Here is a 13186-nt window from a genome sequence, read left to right as displayed (position 1 = left end):
AATATTATATTCTAATTATTAAAACTTTACATATTAATTTTGTAATCCTCCCATTTGAAAAGTGGTGGAATAGCAATAAAATTTAGCGCGGAAACAGCGCTAATTAGGCCCCTGGGCCCACTGCCTATTTCTGTCTTCTAGTTGCTTCGATTCCTCTCTTTTATTTTTTTCTCTATGGGTGAGTTTCAGGGAGGTTGCTACCTCTAATGTTTTTACCTCTAATAGTTAGGTGAGTTTCAGGGAGGTTGCTACCTCTAATGTTTTTACCTCTAATAGTTAGGTGAGTTTCAGGGAGGTTGCTACCTCTAATAGTTAGGTAAGTTTCAGAGAGGTTGCTACCTCTAACAGTTAGGTGAGTTTCAGGGAGGTTGCTACCTCTAATGTTTTTACCTTTAATAGTTAGGTGAGATTCAGGTGGGTTGCTACCTCTAATGTTTTTACCTCTAATAGTTAGGTGAGTTTCAGGGAGGTTGCTACCTCTAATGTTTTTACCTCTAATAGTTAGGTGAGTTTCAGGGAGGTTGCTACCTCTAATAGTTAGGTAAGTTTCAGAGAGGTTGCTACCTCTAACAGTTAGGTGAGTTTCAGGGAGGTTGCTACCTCTAATGTTTTTACCTTTAATAGTTAGGTGAGATTCAGGGAGGTTGCTACCTCTAATGTTTTTACCTCTAATAGTTAGGTGAGATTCAGGGAGGTTGCTACCTCTAATGTTTTTACCTCTAATAGTTAGGTGAGATTCAGGGAGGTTGCTACCTCTAATGTTTTTACCTCTAATAGTTAGGTGAGATTCAGGGAGGTTGCTACCTCTAATGTTTTTACCTCTAATAGTTAGGTGAGATTCAGGGAGGTTGCTACCTCTAATGTTTTTACCTCTAATAGTTAGGTGAGATTCAGGGAGGTTGCTACCTCTAATGTTTCTACCGCTAATAGCTAATTGGATTGTAAACAAAGTTTTATAACCATGTTTTGTATTTGTTGGCTAAAAAACTTTGGGTACATTTCTTTTGTTGAATTATGACTGGTTGGTTTTCCAACAAATAGTGTTAAAACTTTTTACTAATAATTTTACGCTAAACAAGGGGTACAAACATCAATTTATTGTCCATATGATCCTGTTATAAATACTTCACGTCCTGTCAAAAAATATTCATAATTCATAACGCCCAAGTTGTTTATTTAGGAGTGATTTTTTTTTATTTCAAAATGATTTTAATATTTTTTTGTTACAAAATTAGGTCAGTTACAAATATATAAACTTTTATAAAAATCAGGAAGGATTTGACAAATGTCATAAAGCCGCCTTTTTATTAACCCCGCCCCCCCCCCCCCCATGGAACCATTGTGTTTTAATATTTTTGAGGACTTTTTGACAAAAAGTCCTCTAGTGTTCGGTTCTTCCACCAATTAAAAAAAATTTAATACCCTATGGTTTTATTTTGTTTCTATTCTTTTATGTAGAGTAGTAATTTATTTGTCTTATGCTAAAGATTTTGTAAACTACTAAACCAAAAAAGGTCTCTATTTTAGGGATACTCAAAGTAGGTTTTAGGCTATTTTGTCAAAACTTTACAATAGAACTAATATACATAAACATAGAAAAAATTTTAATTTTTTGTCGATCCCCAACAGAAAGGGAAAAATGAATTGCAAGATTAACAAATTTTCAAGTGGTTTGTTTGTCATTTCAGTAGAAGTATAAGAAATAGAGAATACGTTTAATATCTAAAAGGATTCTTTATATATCTATATTCAATATATCTACTATATGGTCTAAAAAGAGTATTCTTATCTATGATCAGATCTAATACGAGTATCTATACATCTATTTCTAATGTATCTATTATCAGGTCTAATAAGAGTGTCTATGCATCTATATCTAATATATCTATTATCAACTATTATCAAGTCTAATAAGAGTGTCTATGCATCTATATCTAATCTATCTATTATCAGATCTAATAAGAGTGTCTATGCAACTATTATCAAATCTAATAAGAGTGTCTATGCATCTATATCTAATCTATCTATTATCAGATCTAATAAGAGTGTCTATGCATCTATATCTAATCTATCTATTATCGGGTCTAATAAGAGTATATATGCATCTATATCTAATCAATCTATTATCAGATCTAATAAGAGTGTCTATGCATCTATATCTAATCTACCTATTATCAGGTCTAATAAGAGTATCTATGCATCTATATTTAATCTATCTATTATCAGGTCTAATAAGAGTATCTATACATCTATTTCTAATCTATCTATTATCAGGTCTAATAAGAGTATCTATGCATCTATATCTAATCTATCTATTATCAGGTCTAATAAGAGTATCTATGCATCTATATCTAATCTATCTATTATCAGGTCTAATAAGAGTGTCTATGCATCTATATATAATCTATCTATTATCAGGTCTAATAAAAGCCTCCAGAAGTATTTCTCTGGTTTCGAAGCTGCCCTCATGGGGATGGAAATCTGTGATCTATATAGGTCTTTATGCAAAACAACCTAATTCAATATTTTCAGCTCTCTATCTTAAATATCAGCCAAAAACATGCGTTTCTTAAGGGATAAGACAATGGATGAAAAATAAATGTACTTACCCAATGATGATAAATAAATTGAAGATCTTTATAAAAAGAGGGATAATTTAAAAAACTTTTGGCCAAAGCTTTCCTAATAAAGTCATGTTAGAACATTTGGGTATAATCCCTTTCGTGACAACGCCTCTTAAAGGGCGTTTTGTCGTATTTTCACAGTCAATTTTCTTCTATTTCTAGCAACTGCGATGAGCTCTAAGCCTGCGGGGCAATCACTCAACCTAACCTAAAATAACCTGTCAAAGTCAAAATACGAGGAAACGCCAATTTAGAGGCGTTGTCACGAAAGGGACTAATTAGTCTAATATGACGTCATTCGGGATACTTTTTTAGCTAACGAATGAGATAACGTTTTTGTCTCAATAACATTCCAAATATAAATATAAAATTTGTTATTTTGCATAAATATAAAATTTTTATGTCAAGTCCTCAGTTTGATAAGACTAAACATGGTTCTCTCTTTCTCAGTAGGGTAATATTATTAGTAGCGAAGCTACTCTATAATTTGAAATGTCCGTCTGTGTGTATGTCTGAAACGTTTTGGGGGAAACGTGATTTACTCGGCTCCTATAAAAGATAGACAGCTGAAATTTTTAGTGATTAAATAAGTTATCATTCTTCATATTTTCACCAAGTTTCATTGAGATATGTCAATTAATTGGGGTGCTAGATCGATTCCTAGATTTTTAAGTTTTCATGATTTTCTCGATTCCTATTAAAGATAGAAGTCTAAAATTTTCAAGGATCAATTAAATTCAAATTCTGCACACTTCTATAAAGTTTTGAAGAGATTTGCTAATTAGTTGGGGTGCTAGATCGATTCCTAGTTTTTTAAGTGTTCAAGCTTTTTTTCAACTCCTAGTCCAGATAGATGGCTGAAATGTTCAGATATTGAATAAGATTATATTTTACATAATTCCAAAAATTTCATTAAGATTTACTTATTGGTTGTGGTGCTAGATCGATTCCTTGATTTCCACATTATAAATCATAAAAGGTTTCGTGATTTTATATAAATTTTTATTTTGTGTTTAAATACTCTATCTATAGTTCATTTTGGATGTTCTTCCATGATTTTTGAGCTTCGCTACTTATGGATGTTGTCATCCTTGTTTTTATTAATATTTTCTTCTTTAGGGCACCGTAGGTATAAGCCACGCAGGGGTTAGTCATCACAGGGAAACAAAACTACTTTCCATTATTACTATTGAATTATTTTATAATAGGGGTGGGATGGGGGGGGGGGGGAGTGGTCGATAGGAGGTTTTAAATTGAATTTTGTAATAACACACAGAAATATATTTTTAAATAGTTAAATAATCATATTCATGTTTTAAAGTAGACTATTTACATTTTTTACATGGTTTCAAACTTTAACATCAATGTACAAACCCTGGCTAAAATGTATACTTGGAGATATCTATAAAAAACGACTGAAAACAAAATTAAAATTGTTAAAAAATGTTAAATCATTTCGTAATCAGACTTAACAATTCAGATATTGGATTTTAATTCTCAAATTTGTTAGTTGCAATTTGGATACTACAAAATACTTTTAAATAATTGCATATACAATTTTTAATGAAGAGCATTTCTATAATAAGGGTACAATTTGTTTATTATAATTGGGATGATTTATCCAGCAAAGCTTTTCTTTAAATAAATATAAAAAACTTCATTGGAGCACAGCTTATCAACAATTTTTTCACAAAGTATAATATGACCTCATATTCTTGCACTAGGACCCTTAATCATTAGATTTTGAATTTCTGTTTACATTGAATGTCAATCTCTAGCGAAAGATCTCGCTAACTGATGCAAGTGCCCCTAGAGTCCTCTTGGAACGTAGCTGCTAGCGTGTAATGAAAGAGTAGTTACTCTATAATTGTAGCTCTTCATTAATTTGTGAGCTTCGCTTTTATAAATGTTTTCATCCTTGTATATTTAGGTTTTAGTGAGAGTGATACCTCATTTAGAACAGTTAGAAGTTGTTTTTCAGTACCTGGCGGAGTTAGGAGCTCTTCATCAGAAGAAAGGGGTCAAAAGACACCACATAGATTTAGGTAAACAGTTAATTAAGATATTTTTACCTGGGGCCTTAAAAGGATTAGACAACGGCCTATACATTGATGTGTATCTCCAATGATGATACACAAAATTAATACTTCTGTAGATTACAATAAGTTAGTGAAACGCTTGGACTCTAAACTTAATAAACCAACCAATTAAAATTGTTAAGGCATCGATTAGGAAAACGGTAATTTAAAAATTTGGAGACTAGTGTAATAAATAGCCAATTATCTCCTACCTTCCTAGATTTTACACATAAGTGTTACTTATATGTTGGAGTATAGTAAAAGCATCGCCCCCACCAATTTTAACACACTTAGCCTTAAGCCTGCCCTGAAATTTGCATCCGTTTACGAGATCCAACAAAATAAATTTTACTATTTTTGGGCTTTCCCTCAAAGTGCATAGTAAGCACAGAAAACCCCTCATTTTAAGTAAATTAAATGAAAATAAGGGAGGGGTACTCCCCACCCCCTTGTTTAAAAATAAGGAAAGGGGATTTTCTGTGCTCCACTGGGCACTTTGTGGAAAATCGTCCTTTTTTAGTTGGTTTAGCCTACTGTTGGGCAATAAGATCTGTGGTACAAGGAACTGGAATCAAAGGAGGACCTCTACATGATACAACAAAGGTAAAAAATGAAGCATATTATATTAAACTTTTCATCGTTCTATGGAATTCTTTTGCTAATAGATGAAAAGACGAGTAGCTTTATTTTTTATTTATGTGTTTATTTGTAGATAAAGAGACAGATTGCTTTATTAGCTACTGCTTGCAATTATTTTGTAAAAATTATTTGAGACGAATCCTCTGATTAATGTGCATCTACTCTGTATGTAAATTTTGTTGTTCTGTTCTTTTTTTTCTTGATATTTTTTAATATTTTTGTGCTTCGCTTTTTAAAGAAATGTTTCGCCATCCAATTGCATTAAATCATTAAAAAAATATATAGTTATTTAACTCTTCCAGGTTTAATTTCTAAATTAAATGTTCTTTTTCAGGCCTGGATTTGTTTGATCCAGGTGATTTGTGGAGGTATCAAGAAGGGATATGTTCAAGAAGAAAATGAAATTCAAACTGAAAAGATATCTGAATTTGATGTAAGTAGTTTTTAGTAGCGCAGCTATTTCATAGTTTTTTTTTATGTACGTTATCAGGGAGGGAGAGGTTAACAAACATTAAATCCAACTGGTCCCCAAACTTTTTAAAAACATGATTAATTATCTAATAAAATCTTGATTGGATTGCACAAACTTTTAGTGATCATATAAACTTTTTTACTATCATTTTAAAACAATGGAAGGGGTAATTTTAATTATAGTAAATTGCGGTGCACACCAACTCCAAACATTTCTGCTAAAAAAGAATCAATTAATAGTGCTGAAAATAATGAAAAAATCCTTTACATTTCAGGTACAAAGTCCGTCTGAATGCTCAGTAAAATGGAGAAGATCTTTACGAAGTGGCAGTGAGGGAAGCTGCAGACTTCTAGAGAAAAGGGGTGGAGTCATATTTAATGAAGGGGTACGTATATCAGTGATTATTATTGAACTGTATAGATGGGCAACAGGGGGCGGAGTTAAAATTAGAAATGGATAAGATATTTGCGAAGTGACATTGAGGGAAGCTGTAGACTAATCTAGAGAAAAGGGGCGGAGTCATTTTTAATGAAGGGGTACGTATTGATATTTTTTATAAGGGGGCTACAGAGATGGGTTTTAGAGTCAAGAATGCCGCGTTTTTTCGACATTTTTTAGACCTGTCGTCTTCCATCAATCAATCATTATCATGAAAATGCCTCGTAGGTTTTAAACAGAGTATACAACTATTTTGTTGATACGGCTTTTATAGAAGAAAAATAAATAATCTTAAATCCATTTTTGCTGTATATTAATTAATGCATCTTTTTAGAGCTTTATTAGACATTATACAAATGGCTAAAATAATAATTTTAAAATTTTGTATTTCTAAGTTGTATACTCTGTTTATATCCCACGAGGCATTTTCATGATAATGATTGATTGACGGAAGACGACAGGTCTAAAATATGTCGAAAAAACGCGGCATTCTTGACTCAAAAGCCCATCTCAGGGGGCGGAGTTGAATTTAATAATGAAGAATATCTTTAAAATGTGGCAGTGAGGGAAGCTTTAGACTTCTAGAGAAAAGGGGAGGAGTCATTTTTAATGAAGGGGTAAGAAAAGATGTTATTTTTCTAAATGTGGTTAATAGGGGGTGGAGTTAAAGTTCAGATTGAGAAGATTATTAAAAAAGAGCAGTGTGGGAAGCCGGATATTAATCGATTTCGAAGCCACACTGGACAATGAATTACATTAAAGGTGCTATTATCACCCGGATGAATATGTTAATTTAAGTTTATGCTCTTTCTTTTCATTGATAGGTCTTCTTAAATCCATTAATTTAATATTATGTAATATTTTTAAACCTTTAACTCTTCATATTTTTGACGATTTATATAAAAATCTAGGAGATACATTTCGCGAAAAATATCCTACCAAATATTCATTTTTAGATATTTTATGAAAATCACATATTTTTTGGTGTTTTCCCTTAAAGTGCCACTCCATCTTTAATTTTTAGTTCAAAATTGAAAATGGGGGAGGTAGGTTCCTGCGGAGGGCCAAGACCCTGCGGAACTACCTGGTACACAATATAACCTTACCTAACCTGACCTTAAGTAATGAACAAACAAACGAAAAACAAAACTAGCCTGACCTTTATTTCAAAACCAGGTTGGGGGAGGGGGTTCTGCGCTCAACTAAGGAAATGAGGCCAAATATTTATAAAATCCATATTGTGTTTTTAAAAGCAAAGCTTTTCCATGATTACTTATCGTAACAACATGTAAAAAAACAGCAAGTAACAAATTGATTATGATATTTATTGATTCTCTAATCCATGTATGTTAAAATAAAAATAAACAAATAATTTGAAAAAAATCTTCAAATTTCTTGGAACATTGATATTGTTTGTCTAAAGTCTCACTTTTTAATTAAAAACATCTCAAAATTTAATGAAAATATATCAAAATATATTTTGTCCACTAATGGATGAAGAATATACGTGGATATTATGACAGAAGAAAAATTGTCGTCAATTTAGCTTGCAATATCCCCTCGCATTTATTGGTCCGGCCGTTTATCCAGTAGGAAAAGAGGGGATGGGGGATGGTGGAGATAGTTATTTTAGCTAGCTAAACATACGAAAAAATAACCCCCCTTATTTATTTTTTTAAAAATAAAAGAGAAGGGATCTGTGCTCGACTGGGTATTTGGAGAGAAGCATTACTTATAGAGTTGGCTAAAATTTTTGGATCATAGAAAGAAACCGAAGTAGCAGGTTTCGTCGTATTTCTAACACCTGCAAGGGGGGGGGGGGGGCTCCAACCCTGTTGGGCAATCATTAACATTTACCTAACCTAACCTTACCTAATATAGTCAATTTAAAGTTACTGTGAAAATACAACGAAACCTGCTACTTTATTTTTTTTCCATGATCCAAAATTATTGTAGGGGCTATTTCTTTTGAAAGTGTACCCTCCTGCAAAATGAATGAAAAACCTTTCTGGGATCTATACAAAGCTTAACTGTACAGAAGAGCCATTTCGGTCCTAACAGATAGACAAACATCCTGTTACTTGCATATACGAATATTTCATATACCAAATGAAATTCATCTATCTTTTAATGATTTTGAATTTTTGTTTATACATTCCCCTCCCCTTACTTGATTTAGTTTTACGCTTATTTAATGGTAGTTAATCCATAACAAATACTTTTATTTTTAATTAATATTAATGTGTACATACAACAAGTTGTTTGTCCTATTGATATAGATAAAAATTCTATTAAAGATATATAAATGTTGAATAGATTATTAAATACTAGCAGCTTAGAGGGGAATTTTTTTTTTTGGGGGGGGGGGGTGTAGTTGACTCCACTATTTTGATTTTAGTTTTTAAAAGAAAATTTTTTTTTGAGGGGGGGTACTTTTCATTTTTTTTTGGGGGGGGGGGAGGGGTTGGGGGTGTCCCACCCCCCAAGAAAATAGATATAAAGCTTCCCGGGACCTATGAGAAGCTATCCTGTAAAGGAGAACCCGATCGGTTCAGTGGTTAGCGAGATCCTTCGGTACAAACAAATAGACAGACAGGCAATCATCGTTTTACTTTGTATTATAGATAAAATTCTATACACAAAGTCATGATTTATCTCAGAAATATCTCGTAAAAACTATTCCAGGGAAGTTCTTTTGGGTGGAGGAGGGGGGGGGGGGGGAAGTAAGTCTTTGCACATTACTTAAAAATCTACAAGGCTGATATATTTTTTTTTGAAAACTATCCTAAAGAATATTTTTCTCTTTCCCTTTCAAAACACAAAATACTTGTTAGAAGTATTAAGTAATTATATTTTTAATTAGAATCTTACTCCACAGGGGTTCTTATTCATTGAGTGCTCTCTTAATTCTTAATTATTAATCTATAAAAAACTAGTGTCATCGACTCTAACATCTACATTCGAAGGAAGGGGGCAGGAAAATACCTTAAAAATCCAAATACTCTAATTTAAAAGTAATTAGCCTAAAACCATTTCAAAGATATAAGAATATTCCCAAAAGTATCAACTTATTTGGTTCATTGCTTTGATGTACAAACAAAAACCTACTACTGTGATTTTTACTTTTTAAAACGAAATAAAAATTTTGGCTCGTTTTTTTACGTTGTTACTAATTAAAGCATTCTTACTATTAAAAAAAATTGTGTCTTACATAAAAGAGTATAGAATATATTGGATATATTGAAAGGGAATAATAAATCATTAATCTATGTTGCTGATATGAACCTCATTTAATGGTCAGTTCTTTCATCCACTTTGAGGGGATGGGTTGGGGTAAAGGGGGTATCGCTATTTTAGCCAGCTGGGAGAACCACTTTATTAGAGTGCATTAAAATCTGGTACAACATAAAAGTAATAATATATCGATTCCAACATATGGGACATTATGTATTTCATTTCTGCATGTTCAAATGCTTAGTTTATGTATTTTAGACTTTATTAAAATGATTGATAAAATAGTAAATATATACACTAAACATCTTGATTTAATCTATAGTCAAACTAATAATCATTTGTTGTTCTTAAATAATCCATTTTTATTTCATATTTTTGTTGTATATCCATCCCTAACGTTATTTGAGAAAAGGGATTCATAATTCAGTCGAAGAATTCATTTAAGAAATACTGCTAAAACTTTCATTTTATTAGAGAAATGTTATTTCTCGGCTGTTACTAAAAATATATGTCTATAATAATGGATGTATGTGTTATTGTTTAATTGTAATGAGTTTATTATTTGTTATAAAAGTTAAGTATCTGGATTTTATTGAGAGAATTCCCGTAACAAATCAACACTATCGTACAACTACAAATAGTTTTATACTTGGCAATTATTTCCAGCTAAAAGTATTAGAAAATAGCTTTCAATCTTCAAATGAAGTATTTGCAATGTTGTAGTAAGTATGTGTGTCTGTCCATATGAAAATTGGTGTCTTTCTTGTGGTTTCTTCAGATATTCAATTTCTTTTTAGGTTTAAAATTTTCACGAATAATTTCTACACGTTCTATTGGGTTTATATGTATGTACTCGAAAGTACAGTAATCTTTGTTAATTCGAAAAGGCATTAGTTTTGATGTAAGCTAATCTTGTTTATATTTTAGTCCTTGCTGGAGCTGGACAAGTCTCGCCAGAGTAACCGCAGGATGCAGAGTGTCAAGAATCTCAGAGTTTGTTGCTTTCAAACTTCTTGATAGTTGTAGCAGCTATGCTTGCTAGTTAATATTATTGTTCTTGTTCAAATTTGTTGTTTATACAAGAAAATAAGGATGACAACATTCATAAGTAATGGAGCACAAGAAAAACAGAGTTTGCTGCTTTCAAACTTCTTGATAGTTGTAGCAGCTATGTTTGCTAGTTAAAATTATTGTTCTTGTTCAAATTTATTGTTTTTACAAGAAAATAAGGGTGACAACATTCATATGTAATGAAGCACAAGAATATCAGAGTTTGCTGCTTTCAAACTTCTTGATAGTTATAAAGCTATGTTTGCTAGTGAATATCATTGTTCTTGTTCAAATTTGCTGTTAACACAGGGAATCAAAATCAAGTTTATAGATGTGTTATTTCATCTACAGAGAAATTACTTTTGCCTCTAAATTTTCCTATTTATTATCACGTTCTTTTCATAATACTGGCTTTTGGGACAAAAGACCTAATGGACAAAATATATATAAGCCTAACCCCTGCGGGGGCTCTAAACCTGTATAACTGCTTAGGTATCCTGCACCCAATATAACCTTATCTAACCTATGGTAAAACACCAACAAAAAATCTTGTGTCTTTTGTCCATTAGGTCTTGTGTCCCAACGGACGTTGCTAATAGTAACACATTATATTTTAAATGCAACATATTATTGAATTGTGACTGGCAAGAAGTTGAGGCAAAATATTTCATCTTCAAAATTCTTTTTTAAATACTTTTTTGCTAGACAATCTCAAACTTACCATAAATGCCAATAACATCCAAATAAAAGTAAGGTATTTATCGCAAAGTATCATGGTCATCAAACGGATTGAAAGCCATACCTACATGAAAATAGTTAAATTTTGTATCCTCTCATGTAAGACGTGTTGCTCAAAGTGAAAAATAAACTTCAGATTTTTGTTTACAATGCATTTTTATGATTTTATAGACAGTTGGGTTTATAAAGATTTGTTTTCTTTCTTGTATTTTTGGTACAAATTTCTTAATCCCTTGTTTATGAGAGTACTTAGGTTACCTATAACTTAGGATCAAGTTTAGAATACAGCATGATGTCAACTTATTGGTAACTTTAAAGGCAGCTTACAGCTGAGAGCACGTTGTAGGCTTGATTATTATTAGACCTCCAAAAACAAAGCCAAACAGTAATCTAAAATGGTCTAAATCAACTGGTGCACAATGGTCGGACAGCTAGAGAAAACGAGCAAAAAACTTTATCATTTTAAAGGAAGCTTTTTATAGTTCTTTAAAAACTGACGTCATACTTGCCTAGCAATGGTTAATTAAAATGTATACTTGCCTGTCATTGGTAATTCAGTCTGTGCATTGGCATATCATTGGCCATTTGTATTGTATGACGTTATTTTTATAGGCACTATAAAGAGCTTCCGAGAAAAGCCTTTTAAGTGTTAAAAAAACATACTTTGTATTTTAGAAATGATCCTAAATAAATGATTATAAATATTTTCCACATTTTTTGTTTTAGTCTGGAATGTAATAATAGAATCTTCTTGCCGGGATCTACAGGGATAAGACAATGGACGTTTTATGGGTAATTTCCTCGATAATGATAAACTAAATCACCCATTCCAATATTGAAATTATTGGTTCAAAAGTTTGAACATATAATATAAAGTTGTTATAAAACTTTGGGTACCAGTAAAATTTACAGTCCAATGTTCCCTCCCTCCCTGAATATTTGTGTATTTTTATCAGAATAAATGATATCAAAATGTTTGTTTTACTTACTCTCTTTTATTTATTACATTTTTTATGTGAATAAACTCCTATAAAAGTAACAGGATGTTTATCTATCTGTGTATGAATCTCGCTAACGACTAAACCATTCTTACATCCTAAATAGCCATACTTAATATCTTATTTTTTTATTGTTATTTTCACTTAAACGCTGCTTAAACCAATACAAACCAAAAATCAGATATTGCAGAAAAAACTGTATCTTAATGCTTATTTTAAGTTTGGTTAGGCTAAGTGAAAAAGCTAAGAGGCTAAGCTTAAGAGCCCCGTACTCTTTAAAGGGCTCAGCATGGACATTGTTTTCTTTGAAAATATCAAAATAATGGGACTAGGGCATGTATTGTTTATGTGCCCCAAAATAGGATTGAGTGTAAGAACCCAAAACAATAACTTTAAGTCTAAAAAAGCAAAAGGATGATTTACAGTCCCTAAATAATGAATTAAAGGCATAAAAACCTTTAAGTGTAGAGAACCTTTCCTCTGAAGATTAGACACGTAAGTAGCACCTGGAAGCCGCCTATAAGCCTCAACAAAATCAATTTTTACAATTTTAAAAATCATCTCAGAAGTCTAAGTTCAGTTCAGGCAAGTCTATCTTTTTGACTATGTAGTCCAGAGAATACGGCCAACCTGTTCCTCCATGAAGTCCTGTCCTTGGCATGTGCTTTAGCTTCTCCCAATGTCAAATTTTAATTTAATTATGTCTTTTTCAGTGCTGTGCCTCCAGGTCATTTTTTGTTGTCACTGTTTACGTTTACCAGTTGTGGGAGTCCAACTTAAGCACATTTTTGGAATCCTAGTATGTTTCATTCCGAGCACATGCATGCCCTAGCCATCTTAGTCTTTTATATTTCACTTCTGCTTCAATACTTTTGCACTTGGTCTTAGCATACAGTTCAATGTTGGATATTTGGA

General features: G+C 32.0%; 1 protein-coding gene across 1 annotated transcript in view; it reads left to right on the top strand.

Annotated features, from left to right (window-relative positions):
- The window catches only part of LOC145328705 (uncharacterized), a 34371-nt gene extending 22394 nt beyond the window's left edge, over positions 1–11977 (top strand). The window contains exons 10-16 of the mRNA XM_080172505.1: positions 2419–2496; positions 3033–3078; positions 4555–4669; positions 5223–5305; positions 5676–5774; positions 6088–6198; positions 10413–11977. Of these exons, the coding sequence (XP_080028631.1) occupies positions 2419–2496; positions 3033–3078; positions 4555–4669; positions 5223–5305; positions 5676–5774; positions 6088–6198; positions 10413–10502 (622 nt within the window). The 3' untranslated portion in view covers positions 10503–11977. The remainder of the gene's footprint in view (positions 1–2418; positions 2497–3032; positions 3079–4554; positions 4670–5222; positions 5306–5675; positions 5775–6087; positions 6199–10412) is intronic.
- The last annotated feature ends 1209 nt before the right edge of the window (positions 11978–13186 follow it).

The sequence above is a fragment of the Acartia tonsa genome, chromosome 9 (assembly GCF_053477335.1).
Source record: "Acartia tonsa isolate MP-2025a chromosome 9, ASM5347733v1, whole genome shotgun sequence".
NCBI lineage: Eukaryota > Metazoa > Arthropoda > Copepoda > Calanoida > Acartiidae > Acartia > Acartia tonsa.
Note: the sequence above shows the minus strand (reverse complement) of the source record. Positions and strands in the feature narration are given on the sequence as shown.